At 25.1% G+C, this 20,185-nt stretch overlaps 1 protein-coding gene across 1 annotated transcript; it reads right to left on the bottom strand.

Annotated features, from left to right (window-relative positions):
- Window positions 1-18,365, bottom strand: LOC117170234 (probable arginine--tRNA ligase, cytoplasmic). The gene is made up of 5 exons (XM_033356859.1): window positions 18,105-18,365; window positions 13,232-14,396; window positions 8,521-8,648; window positions 2,530-2,753; window positions 1-240 (listed from the first exon to the last, which is right to left on the bottom strand). Exons 1-5 carry the CDS (start codon window positions 18,138-18,140, stop codon window positions 90-92), a joined length of 1,704 nt encoding a protein of 567 aa, XP_033212750.1. The 5' UTR covers window positions 18,141-18,365; the 3' UTR covers window positions 1-89.
- Between the last annotated feature and the right edge of the window lie 1,820 nt (window positions 18,366-20,185).

Consider the following 20,185-nt stretch of genomic DNA (forward strand, 5'->3'; position numbering starts at 1 on the left):
TACATTATATTTCAAGCATTTACTGAAGTTAAAAAATTAATTACAAAAATTTACAGTAACTTACATACCGTATGAGTTGAACTCAGTTTCTACATTTTATTTAGTGGATTTAATCCAAGAAGTCGCATTCCTTTAGCAAGAACATTTCGAGATACGTTGAAAAGCAGCAATCTCTGAGAAGCTACATCAGATGGTTCATCTTTGACTCTCAGCTCCAACAAATTTTTATTGATGACATGGCTGTAAAGCAAACATATCAATATTATCGGGGTGGCCACTGGCCCGGAAAATCGGAAAATAATAATTAATTTTTTTTACAGGGAATTTAAAAAATTTTCAGACGAAAAATCTATCTAATGACTTCAAATATTACAAATTTCATATCACGTGATATGACGATATAAAGAAACACATGATATCATGCAGTTTTTGCGAACATAATTCTTAGATCTATTACTTTAAAAAATTATTAATTTTTCATCTTCATTTTTAAGGGTACTTTTTCAATTTTGGCAATTTTAAAATGCAGTTTTACAGACTTAAACAATTAAAAATATTACAGGCGTTTCAATTTTAAAAATTTGGAAAAAAGAGGGTTTTATGAACTGTAGTCCGAGTGATAAAAATTGAACAGTAATCTACTTTACAAGATGATATTAATCTGTTTAAAATTAAACAATAATTTTAATGTTTAAAATTGAACTGCTTGAATTTTAAAAACTTCGTAGTTAAATAAAAATTTAAATATCCGATAGAAACTTTATGAACCACTTAAAATCTTATTGAAATGTTGTTGGAAAAGGAACATTTTTTATTTCTTAGATTTTTATAGAGCTGGGAAGGACGAAATTTTAGTTTTTAATTTTTTCTTAATTGCAAAAAGCCCTTTTTTGTTTTTATCATTCTTACTGAGTTGGAAGGGGCGAAATTGTGGTTATTTTTTGTAAATTGAAAACGACCAGTTTTTCTTTTTCCATTGAAAGAGGTCAATTTTTTTTAACATTATTATTGAGTTGAAAATATCGATTTTAAACATTTTCGAAATTGTAAGAGAGACATTTTTTTTTCTTAAAATTTGTATCAAGTTGGAGGCAAGGAAATGTTGGGTTTAATTATTTCTAAATTGGAAGAGGAACATTTTTGTATTTTTAAGATTTTTACTGAATTGGAACGGAGAAAATTTTGGTTTGCAAATTTTTCTGAGCTAAAATTTTGGTTGCTTAATTTTTTTTCTGGACTTGGAGAGGCGATTGTTTCTTTTTACCTATTTTATTCAGTTAAAGAGGAAACTTTTAATTTTCAATGTTTTTTTCTGAATCAGAAGAGATAAATTTGTTATTTTAAACATTTTTACTGGTGTAGAAGGAAGGAAATTTTGTTTTTCATTTTTTCTGAACTTGAAAAGGCCCTTTTTTGTTTTTTTTTTCATTTTTATTGAGTTGGAAACAACGAAATTTCGATTATAGATTTTTTCCTGAATCGGAAGAGGCTATTTTTTCTTTTGAGCATTTTTATCGACTTAGAAGGGCGGAAATTATCGGTTTTAAATTTTTTCTAAATAGAAAGAATCCCTTTTTGTTTTTGTTATAAAATTAGATGCAACGAAATTTCGGTTATAGTTTTTTTCTGAATTAGAAGAGGCATTTTTTTAGCATTTTTATTTAGTAGAAGGAGGGACACTTTTATATTCAATATTTTTTGCTGAATTAGAAGAGAGTAATTTTTTAAACATTATTACTGAGTGGTAAGGAAAGAAATGTAGATTTTCAATTTTCTCTGAAATGGAGGAGGACAAGTTTGTTATTTCTACGATTTTTATCAACTTGGAGAAAAAATTACGGTTTTAATTAATTGTGAATTGGAGAAACCTTTTCTTATTCTGAAGATTTTTATTAAGTTGGAAGGGAGGAAATTTAGTTCTTCAAAATTTTCTGAATTGGAAGACACCAATTTTTTAAAACATTTTTATTGAGTGAACAGGTGCTAATTTGGTATTCCTAGTATATATATTTTCAACTTTTTGTTTTCAATTTTGTACAGAATTGAAAGAGATTTTACAAACACTTTTTTGGTCACATTTGTATTAATTTCAGTTGAAAGGGAAGATTAATTTTAATTACAAGCATTGAAAATGGTAGCATGAATTTATATTTTTTTAACAGAAATCTTTTAATTTATAAAAATTTAATTTAATTTGGTTCATTCTATAAAAATAAAATTTATTGCAGTTTAATAGCATTCAATTTAAAGTTGCGTCTAAATTAAAAATTACTTAATCTTCAAATTTTACAGTTTAAAATACAAAAGTGTTCCACTCTGAATGCTTAAATTGTCACTTCAGTTTTTATTGCATTAAATAAAAAATGTTTCGGTTTTAAGTAGTCCAATTTTTTTGTTTCAATAAACGCGAAAAATTTTTGAGAACGGGGAAAGAATGAGATTTTTTTCCTCAATTAAAACGGCCTTCTTATTATCCTTTGTTAACTAATAAAAAAACTTATGGATAAATTAGCTCTAAACTCTAATTACCTCAGTCTGAATAAATAGCCCACCAATAGGCATGGTTCCAGACTCTCGTGCGACCTAAATATCGTTTCCTCAAAAAGACCAAGCACAAAAAGTAATTCATCTACGCAAGTTTCCTTCAAAATTTCTGGATTACATTCAGCTGCTGGCTCCACTCCACTGTTTTCTTCTAAACTGACTAAACGACAGTGTGTGTATTGTAATCTCACGCCTGTTTCACCTTTTATCTAAAAGTTCAAGTACAAATTAGATTCAAGCACCAGTTATTTCTCAAAATTGTTTGATAAAAAAAAGTAATATACACACTCTATTCTAAGACGAAATTGCTGGAAAAAAATTGTTCAAACAATTTATATAAACATCTAATCATAAGTAGAAACTAGTACTTTATGTATTAGAAATAATTTGTATTAAAAACGGCAAAAATAATCATAATTAGCGCCAAAAACTTTTTTTTTATTCCTTTGTATTTTGTAGCTAATTTTAAAGAGAAATATTGACTTTTAACTCGATCCACCAAATATTGACGACTCTGAATAAATTTCTTTTTAAAAAATCCAATTTCTAACCCGAAAAGTCACTAATGTACACTCATAATGTGAATAATGTGCTTTTGAATTTTAACAAATGCAGGACAAATTAATAAAACTTCAAGAAAATTCAATTTCAATTCAAAAGAATTTAAATAAACTCAAGATGAATTTAAAAAATCAAGTCAATTGAAGAAATATAGAAAAATATGAAAAAATTTAATATATTCAGTAAGTTTGAAATGAAATTAGAAAAATTTATTGGATTAAGAAGAACTGAATAAATAAATTCTTTGAAATCTATTAAAATATTATAGAAACTCCGTGAAATTCTAGGAAATCTGATATTTTCTGAAATCCTGGAAGATTGATAAAAAAAGAACTTTAGCGTTTTAAAATTCATTGGAATCTTTTAAAATATTTCGAAATACCTTGAAACTTTTTAAAGCACTTGAAAGTTCCTTGGGAGTTTTTAAAAATTCACTAAAATTTTTTATGTTCCGTTGAAAGCAATTTTAATTATTGAAATATATTAGAATTGCCCGAAGATATTTTAAATAGTTTTAAATCTTTTGGAATCCCTTGAAATTATTTAAAGCTTTGAAAAATTCCGTTGAATTTTTAAATATATATAAATACGTCCCATAACTTCCAATTAGGTATTTTCACGTCAATCAACAGCTAAATTCACTTCGTAGATTGCTGAGGGGAAAACAAGGGACCAAATGCATGGGATTCAGTTAATTTTTGCCCTATTTTGCTAATACCTTCGTAAAAGATCATTTTTTCTATATAAGTATATTTGAAAAATAGTTTTTATGTTTCAATTACTATTTAATGAAATAATAAAATAATTATTATTATTATTAATTCCAAAGATATTACAGAAATAAAGTTTTGTTCCATGCATTTGATCCATTGTTTTCCCTCAGCTTTTAACAAAGTGAAGTTAGCTGAGGGTTGAAGTGAAAATACCTAATATTCTAGGAAATTCTTTAAAACCAAATGACCCCTTTTTTTAAATCCCTTTAAATATTTATAAGTTTCTTACAACTTTTCAAAGCTCTAGAAAATTTCTTAAAAGTTTTTAAAATACCCTCAAATCTGTAAGATCCTTCGGAATAACTTCAAAATATTAATATGTGATAAAAGTTCCTTGGAATCTTTCAAATTAATCTAAAATATTTAAGCTCTTTTGATCCCTTTCAGTTTCCTTGCAATTATTCAAAATCCATTGCAATCTTTTGATATCCTTGGAAAATTTTCAAAACTCTTAAAAATTCTTTGGAATCTACTAAAAATTTTTGGAATCTTTTAAAATATCCTAACATATTTTAAATCGTTAAAATCTTTGGTAATACCTTGAAATATTTGAAACCCTACGAAATCACTAAAATCTTGTTAATAAATTAATTGAAAATATATTAAAATATCTTGAGCGCTTTCAGATCCTTTGAGGGGGGAATGGGAGATAAGCAATCGTAAAAAAAAAATTTCCTGTTTTTTTTTTGTTGTAAAATGTTTTAAAAATATTGCGTCAAATATTAAGTCAATCGGAGCAGAACTCTTTAAGTTATAGATTTAAAAACGACCCTCCTCATAGACCGCAGCTGCCCTTGGAAATATAGGAACGTACCAGAAGACAATGAAAAATACTATAAAAAGATAGAATTTTATTAGTTTTCATTACACTTTCTACGTTTGTGAAGTGTGCACAGTGTAATGGAAAAAAGGAGCTAAAATCTTTTTTAAAAAATTAATTTTTTTCTTCACTTTTTCCATGTTTAAAACCTTAAACGAGTTTTTCTCGAAACCACTTTTTAAAAGTCCGTTCCAGCGATTTTACAAAAACTACTGAACCGATTCTTTTCAAACTTGGTAAACTTTTTTTACATATAAAAATCCTACCCCCCCCCCCCCCCCCCCCCCCCCCCCCCCCCCAATGATATTTTTGTTTAAATTTTTTTATATTAACCTTGTTTTCATTTGAAAAATGAAGAAATTTTTCGTACAAAATCGCATATTTTACTTCAAAAGATCACAAAAATAAAAAATTCCAAAAATAATCGTTGGAGGGAGGTAAAACTTATATTTTAACTAAATTTTGCAACTTTTTTCATTTCCGATAAATATATTGAAATCATCAAAAGTCTCATAAATTTCCTTGGAATCTTTTTAAATATATAAAATCCTTCCATATCTTCTAAAATTCTTCAAAATCTCATGAAAATTTTGTTTAAATCTATTAAAATTATGCAAATGTTTTAAAATCCCGTTAAACTTTTAAAAGGTCTTGAAAACTCCTTGAAAGTTTCAAAAATAGCATAAACTTGCAAAATAATTTGAAATAACTTCAATTTAATGATATCTATTTAAAATTCTTAAGATTTTTTTTAAATACCTTAAAATACTTGAAATCCATCAAAACTTTATAAAGCTCCTAAAAATTCATTGGAATTTCTAAAAATACCCTAAACTCTTCAAAATTCTTTGAACTTAAATGATAATTCCTTGTAATCTTTTAAAATATCCAAAAATCTTTTAAATTGTTTAAAATCTTTGGTAATACCTTGCAATATTTGGGATTAATGAAAACCAGTCTCCTGTCACCGAGAGTTGAAAATGGCCCATGTGTTGAAAATGACCATGCGGCGGCGCTAGTAGTAACTTTGTTCTAGTTGTTTTGACTGTTTTGTGTCTTTTGTCATGTAGAGCCGTTAAAAAACTCTTTAAAATTTATCAAGAAAACAGTTTATTGATATAATTATTATGAAAATGATACAGTAGATTTTTCTAATAGTGTTTTTCTTTTTTTTTTATCGAATCATTTCCATTAATTATCGCTTCGGTATGAAAATACCCGAAGACTCCGAATGCAAAAGTTAGAAGCTTTTTAATAGTTATAAAAGATCTGAGGAGAAATGGTTTCGGTTTTATTTTAAAAGAATAATTTTAAGTTTTAAGGATTTTAAAATGTGGGTTAAAAGTATATAGAAGACGTTGAGGTCATTTTTTTTTTAATTTTTCAAGTTTTACAAATTTTTTAGGTAAACTCAATTTTTTCAGGATGTGAAAAAAGTTTATGAAATTCTTGAGAGATACTCAAAAGTTTCGAAACGATTCAAAAATAAATTAAACTTGTAAAGTTTTTCTCTACATTTTGTAAAGTTTCATGAAGATGAAAGATATTTTTTCAGGTTCATAGGAAAAATTAAAATAACTTTTTATTTCAAAAAATTAATTTTAAGAAATTGTTTAAAAAGATTTTAGAAATTTTCAAAAATGTTTGAAGAAGAAGCTGACACATTTTAGGGCAATTTTTTAAATCTTGGAGAATTAATAAAAAATGCAAAAAAAAATTTGAATAATTTTTAGAAATTAAAAGGCCTAGAAGGTCTGACAAAATTAAAAAACAAGAAGAATTTTCATTATATTCGTGTGAAAGTTTTAAATAATTTTTTATTTGGAACAATAAAGTATAAGAGAAAATTGAAAAAGGTTTTTAAACATAACAAACGATTTTTGAAAATTTCTAAAAATAGTTTAGAAGATTTTAAAGGAAAATGTTTCAATATGGTAAGATTACAAAATAAAAGCAAACAAAAATCGGGTAAATTCAACAAATATTTAGTAGAACTGAAAATAATTTTTAATTTTTTCAAGCGAATAAACAAATTTTCTTAAAATTGCTGGGAAAGTTTAGAAAAGAGTAAGATAATTTCTTTAAATTTGGAAACATACAAATGCTAAAATATTTTAGCTTCTTTACAAAGTCTAATTGATTGAAAAATATCACATTTAAGATTTGGTTATTTCATTTGTAATAGAAAAAAATATTTAAGGATTTATCATATTCCTTCTTTGTCATATATAGATATAATAATTATATTTATTATATAATAGCATTATATTGTAAAGCGGCAATATAAAAAAAAATTAGCTCTTCATCACTATATTTTAAAGTGTTTGAATATCCGGGAGTAATACAAAATGACGAAAGAAAGAATAACTAAATCATAAATTAGCAACAACAAAAAATTGCCGAATTATAAAATAAAGGAATTGTTATATTCTCATAAATATTTCTATTTCTGTAATTTAAGTTTGACGAAATTTAAAATTTCCGAAAATAATTATTAAATTATAAATGAATGATTCATTAAATTTTTTGCCTTATTTATAATTCTATTAATTACTTATAAATTAATAATCAATTAACTATGTTGCAAAATTCTAAATTTCGGGAATTAAAACATTTGTCGGGAACTTAATAATTCGTTTATTTTAAAAGTCGGTCTTAAATTCGGTGAATTTTAGTTTTGGATATTTTGAAATTTTATTTTTTGTTAATTCAAAATCTTGTCGTTATTTGAAATAAATACTTGACTCTACAATGAAGAAAAAATGAGTTTAAAGTGTGTTTCATATTTATTTTGTAATTTTTATGCAATTTTCCTATGGTACTGTATGGTTCTGTAGAACAAAGTTACTACTAGCGCCGCCGCATAGCTGTTTTCAACTCTCGTGACACATTTTTTGCATTGGGCAGTACAGTGGAAGAACCCCCCCCCCCCCGATGAAAACCTACAAAGTCCTTAAATTCTTGATAATAAATTCTTTTAAAATTTATTCAAATATCTTAAGAGCTTTTAAATTCCTTACAATCATTGGAATCTCCAGAAATATGATAAAATCCCTGGAAATCTTTTTAAATATATCAAATCAGTTCCAATCTTCTGAAAATTTTCAGAATCTCATGAAATTGTGTTTAAATCCCTTAACATCATTAAAATCCTTGGAAATCCCTTAAGATTATTTAAATCCTGAAAAATACATTGAAACATTTTGAAATCCCGTCAAAAAAATTTAAACGCTTGAAAATTCCTTGAGAGTTTTAAAAATACCCTGAGATTTATAAAAATCCTTTGGAATACTTTTAAATTATTGCTGTCTTTTGAAAATTCCTAGGAATTTTTTTAAATACCCTAAACAATTTTTAATCCTTTGAAATCTTTTGCAATCCCTTTAAACCTTTGAAAGCTCTAGAAGAATCCTTACAATTTTTAAAAATACCCTTAAATCCTTTGAAAATTATCTCTTCAAATTATTGAAATCTTTTGAAAATTTTTAAAATACTCAAAAATATTTTTAAAAATTCCGGAAAATTTTGACATAAATGTAATATTAAGTAATGTAGAGGTTAATTTATTGAAAAAAGTGGCTAAAGTAATATTTTCATCTAAAAACTGACTAGAGAGTAATTTGATAAAAAAGTGAATAATTCTGTGTGGCAGTCCCGATTATTCTTGAAAATTACTTAAAGTGCTTCTAAAAGAAATTACCTGACTTTTGCGATTTTTTTGTTCAAAATCCCTGACTTTCCCTGACCTTCAAAATTCCCTGACTTTTCCCTGATTTCCAGATTTTCCCTGACTTGCGACCATCCTTATAATACTTTACTTACATCCAAAGCCTTGTTCCAATCGAAATCATAATCATGAGCACGTTTCTGTTTCAAGTCATTAATAATTACAGCCGAGACTCCAAGGATATCTGTACTGTTGTCATCTATATTAAGAGGAACTTTCGTATCTGAAATAAATTAAACTGAAGAAAATTAAGAAGAAAAATCAACATAATTTTGCTAATTTGTAAAAACTTTGGTAAATACAGGGCAGAGACAGATTAATTTACATGAAAAAATGGAAAAAAGGACTAATTTAAGCTAAAAAGTAGCTCAAACAGACTACTAATCACACAAAAATATGCCTGTAATGCTTAATGTTTTTTTTCTTTTTTCGATTCCATTATAAAGTTAATTTATCTGCATGCATTTGGAAGATTCACTGTATTACAAGCTAAATAAAATTTGGTAGCTTAACTGTCATATTTATATTTTGAAGCATTATAATAGAAACTAGAAAACCAGCAAATTAAAATAATATCAATTAAAATAATTAAAATTTTAATATTGCAGATTTCACAAGCTAAAATGCTCTCAAAAGAGGGTAAAAAGGGTGACATTTTATAAAAATAGGGAAAATTGTTGTTAAATAACTTCTCTTAAATAAAATTAATATAGTTACCATATAGAATTCATCATGAAACGCTTTAAATTCCTAACTTTTCAAGTGAAAATATTGTGATTTCAAACAAAATAGGCTCATTTTTAACTAAAAACATTAATTACCTATTAAAAACATGAATTTTCGAGAAAATACACGAACTCTCAACCAAATAGTTGAATTTTCCACTAAAAAAGATCAATTTTCAACTAAAAATAGAATAGTTAAATTTTAAGTTAAAGCCATTCATGATAAAAAAAATTTCAACAAAATAGTAGAATGATCAAACAGATGAATCTTAAATCCTAAAAATTAATTTTTAACAGAGTAGTTCAACTTTTAACTAAGTAGTTGAATTTTTGACCAAAAAATATGTTATTCAAAAAAATTATCGAATCTACAACCAAAAAGGATTAAATTTCTATCAAAAGAGATTAAATTTCAATAAAATAGATGAATTTTTAAACAGAAACATTCATTTTCAATGAAAAAGATAAATTTTCTACAAAAAGGACGAATTATGAATAAAATATATGAATTCTCAACCAAATAGTTTAATAATCAAACAAAACACATTATATGTTGTCAACCAAATAGTTAAATTTTCAACTACAGAGGACGATTTTCCGACGAAAAATTTGATAGGTAATATTTCAACCAAAAAATACCAATAATAAAAAAATAGTTTAACCCTCAAGAAAAACAGATTTTTAATTTTCAACCAAACAGGTTCCTTTTCTAAATATAAAAGATGATATTTTTTACAATAAAATAAATGAATTTTAAATCAAGTAGATTAATATTTAACCAAATACATTCATTTTCAAACAAGAAGATAAATTTTCTACAAAAGAGACAAAACTTCAATAAAGTACATAAATTTTCAAACAAAAGGATGAATTTTCAACTAAGAAGGTTAACTTTCTACCAAAAAAGACCAATTTTCAACTAAAAATATGAATTTTCAACCAAATGGTTGACGTTTCTAATTAAAAAGATGAAGTTTCTATGGAAAGAAAGATAAATTTTTATTTTAAAATGAAATAGTTTAATTTTTTGTTAAAAAAATTAATTTTCAACGACAAAAAAAGCGAATTTTTCAGAAAAGAGTTACATTTTCAAAAAAAAAAAGATACACTTCCCCATGAAATGATGAATCTTCATCCAAAAAAATCAATTTTCAACAAAATAGTTGAATCCTCAACTAAAAAAGACGATTAGTTGTCAAAAAAAAAAAAAAAAAACTGTAGCAGTTCTAAACAAAAATGATTAAATTTTTATCCGAAACTAATTAACTTTCAACAAAAAAGTTTCTTTAAACCATGAAAACAAAAGTTTTAAACAAAAAAGCTAAATACTCAAGATAAGTATAATAACTTTTAACTAAAAAGTTGCAGTTTCATAAGAGAAAAATGATATTTCTACCAAAACAGATAAATTTTTAAATCAACAAGATCAATTTAAATAAAAATAGTTGAATTTTCTGTTAAAAGAGATTCTAATTTACTTTTCAAGACCAAAAAATAAATTTCTTAACATAAAATAAGTTTCTAAGACAAAAAATTTAATTCTTAATCCAAAAAGACAATTTTTTCAACCAAAAAGGATGAAGTTTTACTTTAAAAAAAAAAATATCAAAAGAATAGTTGAACTTTTGTCAACAAAAAAATTCTAGCTGACTTTTCAAGAACAAAAGATGAATTTTTTAACAAAAAATAAGTTTCTACGAAAAAAGTTGAATATTCAATCCAAAAAGACGATTTTTTTCTACCATAAATGATGAACTTTTAACAAAATAGTGGAATTTTCTACCACATAGTTGCATGTATAATTATATCCAAGAATGATGAAATTTGTACTAAAACAGATAAATATTTAATAAAAAACGACATATTTTTTGTTTAATGTTGAACTTTCATCCAGAAAAAGATTTCAGTTCTCATTTCAACACCGAAACAAGAAATTTAAACAGAAAGTAAATTTTCAACAAAACAGAATTTTCAACCAAAAAGTATGACTTTTGAACAAGATTGTTAAATTTTCCACCAAATAGTTGCATTTTTAACCAATAAAGATGAAATTTCTGCTAAAGCAGGTGAATTTCAAAATCAAAAAGAGAAACTTGCAAAAAGAGTTTGAATTTTCCACCGAACACTTGCATTTTTATTGAACTTCACTTTCAAATGAAAATTTTACTCAAACAGGTGAATTTTAAATTCAAAAACACAAATTTTCAAAAAAAAAGAGTCGAATTTTCATCCGCAAAGATTTCAATTGACTTTTCAACATAAAAATAATAATTTTAAGCATAAAGTAAATTTTCTAAGAAATAGTTTGATTTTTAACAAAACAGTTGCATTTTTTCCAAAAAATGCAATATTTATACTGTAAAAAGATGAACTTTTAAATAAAAAAGAAAAATTTTCAGAAAAATAGTTTTCATCCAAAAAAAGATTTCAGTTGACTTTTTAGCGACAAAACATGAATTTTAAACAAAAGTTTAATATTCCTCGCAAAGAGCTGATTTTTTAACCCAAAAAGATGAATTTTTAATAAAACAGTTGAATCTGCAACCAAAAAGGATGTTTTTTTAAAGAAAAATGTTGAATTTTCAACAAAATAGTTGCATTTTTATCCAATAAAAATGAAATTTCTGCTGAAGCAGGTGAATTTCAAAATCAAAAAGACCAATTTCCAGAAAAGGGGTTGAATTTTCAACCGAAGACTTGCATTTTTATTTAAGAAACACGAAATTTCTTCGAAAACAGACGAATTCAAAGAACAAAATTTTTTTTTAAAATAGTTAAATTTGTATCCAAAGAAGATTTCAGTTCACTTTCCAATCCCAAAATAAAAATCTTAAACAAATTAAATTTTTTGTTATATTGGGAATGGTAAAACTGCGATACGCCACCTGGTGACAAAAATTCGAACTATAAAGAATAGGCACGATTATAAAGGTGCATTTTAATTTGTGCATAAAAGTATTTTAACAATTTTTTGTGACGTTCAAACTATTGATTGGATAATAAAAATAAGTCTTTATCGGAAACAAAGTGTTTTAAATGGAATTTACATATTATACAGCGAAAAAATACACTTTTTGACCACAATATTAAAAAAAAATGATTATTCTCTTTGTTGTGATTTTCAAAAGATTATAAACCTAAATGGACTTATTTTGAAGCATAAATGAACTTAAAGTAAATGTTTCATAATTTATACATTAAATATTTACCATTTAAAAATCTGATCTAAAAGTTAGCTTAGAATTCGTATTTAAATTCCAGTTTTCTATTATTCGTATTCTTGGCATAATATGGATAAAATTTGTTGCTACATACATTGATTAAAGTTTATTTAAGCTTATAATACATTGAAACTCACATGAAGTAATCAAATAATTGTATTTTTTAAACCTATTTCACAAAATTTTGTTTTTGCAATGTATAAGATGGAAATTCTATCTAAAACTATTTGTTTTTTATGAATATTTATTGTTAGTATTCAATAATTGTTTTATACTTCACTAAACAATCGTAAAAACACTTTTATGCAAAAATTAAAATACATATTTAAAATTGCACCTACTCTTTTTATTTCCATTTTGCGGCACCATGTAGCGAATTGGTAGACCACCATTCCCAATAGTCGAATTTTTAAACAAAAAGCATGACTGTTGAAAAATATTGTTAAATTTTCAACCAATCAGTTGTATTTTTGTCCAAGAAAAATGAAAATTCTACTAAAACAGGTGAATTTTTAAATCAAAAACACAAATTTTCAACAACAAAAAAGGGGGTTGCATTTTTATCCAGAAATATTTCAATTCACTTGTTAATATAAAAATAATAATTTTAAACAAAAAGTAACTTTTCTACGAAGTACTTTAATTATCAACAAAACAGTTGCATTGTTTCCAAGAAAGATGCAATATTTATACTGAAAAAATGAACTAAAGTTTAATCTTTTACGAAAAGAGCTAAATTTTTAATCCAAAAAGAAAATTTTTTTATAAAAAAGTTGAATCTACAACGAAAAAGGATGTCTTTTCAAGAAAAATATTAAATTTTCAACGAAATAATAAGATTTATAACCAAAATTACTTACTCGGCGATTGTATTTGTTTCTCTTTCATAACTGCTCTCGTTTCATCTAAAATATCGTTCAAAAATACAGCTGTACCCTTTCTTGTACTCATTCCACGAATTTTCCCAAACTTCACATGTTTAATTCTCTTCGCCCACGGGTATTCCATGCGTTCTAGAATATTCACGAGCCTCACAAAATGTTCAGACTGAGCATTATCGACAACATAGTACATATTATCAAATTTATACTCGTTAAATCTATCTACTGCGGCAGCGATGTCTCGCGTTATGTACAAAGTAGAACCATCACTTTTTAAGATAGGTACACTCTTTTTCTCACTGAGACGAATAACTTTTCTACTTTCCTCATCTGTACTTAGCAGCTGCAACCGTTCCAATTCAGAAAATAGTGTTTCTAATTTTTTAGCATTGTACATAGATTCCCAGTGATATTCGTCAAATGTTATTCCTATCCTACTGTACGTTTTTCTCAACTCGTCGACTGTATAACGTCTCAAAATTTCCCATTCCTTCAGACTTTCACTATCGCCGTCTTCTAAGAGTTTAAAAATGTCTCTCGCTTTATCCTCAATCGATGGATCTTCTTTACTTAAATTGTGGGCATAAACGTAAGCTTTGTACAAAGAATTGATTGGATCTTCTTTCAATGCAGATTCCGAAATATTAGCCAATTTAAGACCGAGTTGAACAAAACCAAACTGTGTTCCCCAATCGCCTAGATAATTTATGGTTGTTACTTTGTTGCTCAGAAATTTATTCAAATTCGCGATATAGTTTCCTATTATTGTTGATCTTAAGTGGCCCACGTGAAACGGTTTTGCGATATTTGGAGAACTGAATTCTACCACAACATTACTGGGATTTGCTTCGACAAAAGGAGTTATTTGTTTGATATTGTTGTCGAGCATTTCCTTCACATATTGATTTCTGTCCAATTGAAAAGACAACCATTCCTTATGATGGGACTTCAAATGTTCGATATTTTTGACGAATTTGTCAATTTCGATTGTTGTTACTGATTCGGCATCTTGCAGAATGTTATATTCCTTTACTTTTAAAGGAAATAAAAAGGAAAATGACTCGTCATTCGTATTGTATTTTAATGTTAAATGCGAGGCCTTGATGTTTTTAGTCAAAAGGTTTGAGTTCAAGGATTGAGTAATCTGCAACAGGGCAGAATTATTAATTATCGGGTCTCAGACTCACCTTAGAGATTTAAAAAATGGTGTAAAAATACTAATCCTAAGGTTACTTATGCGTAGTCTGACAGGGTGTCTACTCAAATCCTGGAAAAAAATGCCCTGGCAATTCCAGGTTTTTTTCAGGTATAATTTTCCGTGAGTTTATTATAAATAATGTTTTTTTTTTTAGTTTTTAGGAATTTAATTAACATTACAAGATATTCTCAAATAGTTTAGCATAGTAGATTAGTTTAATAATAATAATAACTTAATTAATCAATTCTTGACTTTGTATCTAATATCCACTTACAATTAAAAAGTCAGTGAATATTTAGGTGAAATAATGTGGGAACCATATTCAATTTACACAGTTTCAAATTCCTGACTTTTCAAGTCGAAATTTGGATTTTCAAAAAGATACATGGAGTTTTAACTAAATTTTGAATATACAACAAAAAGGATAATATTCTACCAAAAAGATGATTCAAAAAAGTACATTAATTCTCAAGAAAACAGTAAACTTTTGGAATGAAAAATATCATTTTTTAAACAAATAACAGAATTTTGAAATGAAAAAGGTCAGTTGTCAATCAAAAATAAAAAATTTAAATTTCCAGTTAAAAAAATTATTTTTTCACCAAAAGAAAAACAGATTTATTTTAAAAACAAATTTAATTTATCTTATAACCGAGCAGTTTTATTTTCAATCAATAGGATGAGTTACTTACTAAAATTATAAATATATAATAGCGATACTTGCATTTTTAAACAAAAAAAAAACTAATTTTTAGACCATACGATTCATTTTCAAACAAGAAAATTAATTTTCTAACAAGAAAGACAATTTTTCAAACTAATATATCAATTTACAACAAAAAGTTGAATTTTTAACTAAAAAAGATAAGTTTTCAACCAAATAGTTGAATTTTCAACGCACCTAATAAATTTACAACTCAAATTATGAATCTTCACCTGGAATAGTTGACTTTTAAACAAAAGGATGGTTTTTGTAGAAAAAACAGTTCAATTTTGAACTAAGTCGTTTTATTTTCAACCGAAAAGATCAATTTCAAATTCAAATTATAAATATTTAACTGAAATATTGGATTTTCAACCAAAAAGATGCACTTTTGTAGCACAAAGACAATTTTTCATGAAAAGACATGAATTTTCAATGAAATATTTACATCGTCATATACAAAAAGAAAAAAATTTCAACTACATAGATGAATTTTAAACTAAAAAAGATCAAGTTTCAACCAAAAATGGAATAGTTGTATTTTAAACAAAAAATAGAAATTTTCAACAGAAATTATCAATCTTTAACTGGAATAGTTGATTTTTTTAACCAAAAAGATGAATTTTCAATCAAGAAATTTAATTTTTACGAAAGAAGACGAACTGAATAGAAAATAAATTCATTTTAAATTAAAAAGATAAATTATCAACCAATAATCGAAAAGTTAAATTTTTAATCAAAACAAAAAAGTTTAATGGAATTAAACAAAAAAGAACGAATTTACAACAAAATACATGAATTTGTAACTAAAGCTGATACGTTCAACCAAAAACAAAATTATCGAATTTTCATTTTAAAAAGTTTATTTCAACAAAAATTTTTTTAACAAAATAGTTCAATATAGTTATATAAAGCTAAATAATATAAAGCTAAACATAATATTTGAGAAGTATTAAAAATAAACTTCAATGCTTATTTGAAAATGTTTTTCTTTAGTTTATAAATTATCAAAAATCCTATTTATTTATCGCATGCTTCAGTCTTTTCCCTATATCGTTTGAAAAGTCTACTATTAAATATTTGTTAAAAATTGTATCTTTCTTAATTAAGAATATTATTATTTGGTTTAAAATTGAATTACTTTTCTGCAAATTCAATAGTTTTGGTTGAATTTTTTAATGAAAATACAAGAATTTGGTAGAAAATTTAACTAATTGGTTGAAAATTTGTGGTTTTGTTGAAAATTGTTCTTTTTTTGGTAGAAAATAAATGTTTTCGCTATAAATGAAATTGTGTAATTGAAAATTAATCAGCTTTAGTTGAGGATTCATGTTGAAAATTCGTTTTTGTTGAAATTAGTTTTTTTTTGTTAAAAATTAAATTTTTAATTAAAAAATCATATTCTAGGTTTAAACATTCGTTTTTTTAAATTAAAAATTTAACTAACTGACAGAATTTCTTTTTTAATGACAATTCTCTCGAATAAAAATTCTAGTACACCATTTTGGGTTAAAAATGTATCTCTTTAGTTAAAAAATTCAACTATTTAGTTAAATATTTTTAGAAAGAAAACATTTAAATTAAAAATTAATATTCCGAATTATTTAACATTTTATGTAATTTGTTAAATAATAAGTCCTTTTAGTTAAAAATTAATCTTGTTGGTTGATATTTAAGCTACTTAGTAAAAAAATCCATTTAATTTGTTAAAAATTCGTCTTTTTTAATAGAAAATTAATCTTTTTGGTTGAAAATTTAACTAATTGGTTAAAAAATGATGTATTTCGTTGATAATTTCTCTTTTTTGTTCGAACATTAATCTTCTGTGTTTGATAATATTCATCTCTTTATTTGAAAATCTAAGTACTTGGATAAAAATGCTACTGTTTAGTTGAGAATTAATCAGTTTTGGTTCTGGCTTCCATTATTTTGTTGGAAATTCGTTTTTCTTCAATTTAACTGTTAACGATTTAAAAAGAAAATATTTTCTTGCTTAATATATCAGCTATTATAAATATACATATTTATTTTGAACTACTTATATGAATGTACATAAACATTGTGATATTCATGAGAATTATTCACATTTTAATTAATGAATTCTTATAAATATCAAGATTTCCGTGCACTTCCATATAAGTGACCCCAAATAAAACATTTATTTATATATACTACAAAACAAACACGCACATTTATCATTTTTGTCACTTGACATTTTGTAATTAAAATATAAAATTAATATTAATACAAATATTTTGTATTTCATAGTATGTTTTATCTAAAATATAATGGAAAATAAAAACAGGGAGAATATTTTTGATAATTTTAGATAAAAATTGATATCTCAGTTACATAATGCACATCAATGTTATATTTTGTTACTTTTGAACTTTAAAAATATAATTTGGATGTGAAAATAAAGTAATTTAATATGCCTATGTGACAAATATGTCCAAAAAACGTGGTAAATGGAATATTATAGAAAATGGGAATCAAATTCAAATAGATGAATTTGATTGAACATTGATGAATAGGTCACCTGAAAACACCTTAGAAATATATGAATATATATATTTTTAAATTTTAACAAAATATTAACAAGAAATAATAATAATTTTTTTATTTAATTTAATAAGAAAATTAATCTGTTAATTGAAAAGAATTGTAAGTAAAAAAAAATGGTTTCATTCATATAGAATTCACTAAAATTGCCTCGCTATAATGAAGGAACTTCTATCAATTCTATTCCTTTTCAAAGCATATAAGACTTTCAGTCAAATTTATAACAAAATGATGAAAAAAGAACCTTTTTTTAAAAAAAAAAGAACAAATAGTGCGCGCATAGTGCGCAAAATATTCTAGTTGATGTATACATATTAACATTCGTGGCATACTTTCAAAATCACAATAAATTTTAAAATTCACTATTAATATATATTTTTAATATTTACCTTTTTATGTATAACAGATCTTATACTGTTACTCATTGTAATAGTTATTTATATACAGGTTATACCGGTTCTACTGATCCAGATATACAAATCAGAAAATCCATATTTATTATAACTTTACATTGTTCTATCTTCTATTTTTTTAGTTTCTTAATACTTCTCATGTAACTAATATTTAAATAAACTGAAAAAGCGTAAATGAAATTGTTTTATGTTTATTTTACAAAACTTAATGAACACACGAAAAGTGTGTTGAAATAGGTTATGTTTATTTAACACGAGCATGCGCATTGCTCACGGGACATTCCACTGCTACCACCATTAGGATTTGAATTAGAGAAAGCGGGAAAACTTAAAAAACATGCGCAAAATTCCTTGATATAAAACGTTGAAATACAATAAACATAATTAATTAAATTTGATAGATTCGATGAAATAAAACAAATTATTTGAAAAAGTTTTTTGTATCAAGATAATAATTTTTTTAACAATTCATTATCGACTACACACTACTTACTAAAATATGAAAACAGGTTGGCACAGGTGTCTTAAAGCAGGGCTGTGACTATTAAAAAAAAATTTGGTCGTCGTGTACAATTTAAATTAAACATAAAATAATTTTTAGTAAATATAATTTAACAAAAAGTATCCTCAATCAAATAGAGAAATTATCAATAAAGGAGATTAATTTTCTAGCCGCGAAGACGAATTTTCATCTTAATACTTGAATTTTCTACTCAGTGTTTGGATAAAATGTTTAGACCCGTTTTAGGCGCCGTGCTAAAATATGTTACATTTTCAATACCTTGGGATAGTAAAATTAGATTTTTTATTATACTTGTATCAACTTTGAAATGGGCAGTACTTTTCTAATTGCACCAAACTTTGCATAACATTAATGAATATACAGTCCTAATTTGAAAAAAAAAAATAATCGGAAAATAATTTTATCCGTATAATACCTTGAGCAAAACGAGGAATTTCCATCTTACAAAAGATAAATTTTCAACCCGGAATATCAATTTTCAACGAGAAATTTAATTTTCTACCAAACTGTTGAACTTTCAAGCCAAAAAACGAAATTTCTACAACACATCTGAGTTTTCAACACGAAAATACATCATTTCAATTTAAAGAAAGTTAATTTAATTAATTTAATTTTAGTTTCAACGAAAGTTATGAATCTTCACAAAGTTTTTCAACTTTAAACCAATTGGTAACAAAAAACTAAAAACCAAAAAAAAAAAAACTAGTTAAGCAGTTGTTTTTCAGACAAACAAAAAATAATAGTAATCATAAAAATAAGAATTCTTAAGGAAACATGTAGCAGTTAATATTTCAACCAAACAATTAATTAATGTATGCATTTTTAACCAAAAATAGAATAGTTATATTTCCAGAGAAGAAAATTAATTACCTCAGATAAAAAAAAAACGAATTTTCAGCAAAATAGTTCAATTTTCAACCAAAAGTATGGATTTGCTACAAAAAACGATGAATCTTAAAAAGACAAGAATTGATTGTTAAGGAAAGTGTTGAACACACATTCTAAATCATTTTGAATCACAAAAAAGTCGTTTTGACTGATTACATGGATCAAATATTAATCATTTAAGTTTTTATTAAACATTAATCATAAATAATTATTTACTAATTGAGTATCAATAAATAATAATTATTAATAAAAAATATATTACATTCTTCTATTATTATTATTATTATTATTATTATCAAAATTCTACCTTATTAATTTTGTATATAATTATAATATTGAATTATAAAAATGTTTCATAATAAATAATATATAAGATGATATTTGGCAAAATTACGCAAGTGTACGGTTAAAAATTTCTTCATCAAACGTATATATTATACTTAAATTTCGATTGAAAAGTTGATTGAAAAATATGATAGGATTGATAGGATAGATGATGTAGGATTCGATGAGAATAGAAGAGAGGAGATTGAAAGAGGTAGATTGGAATTTAGATTGACAGAGGGATAAAGAAATATTGGCATGGCTATATAAAGTATAGAGTTAAGATAGAAAAGAGGGAATTACAAAAATATACGTGAATGTA

This window comes from Belonocnema kinseyi, chromosome 3 (assembly GCF_010883055.1).
Source record: "Belonocnema kinseyi isolate 2016_QV_RU_SX_M_011 chromosome 3, B_treatae_v1, whole genome shotgun sequence".
Lineage (NCBI taxonomy): Eukaryota > Metazoa > Arthropoda > Insecta > Hymenoptera > Cynipidae > Belonocnema > Belonocnema kinseyi.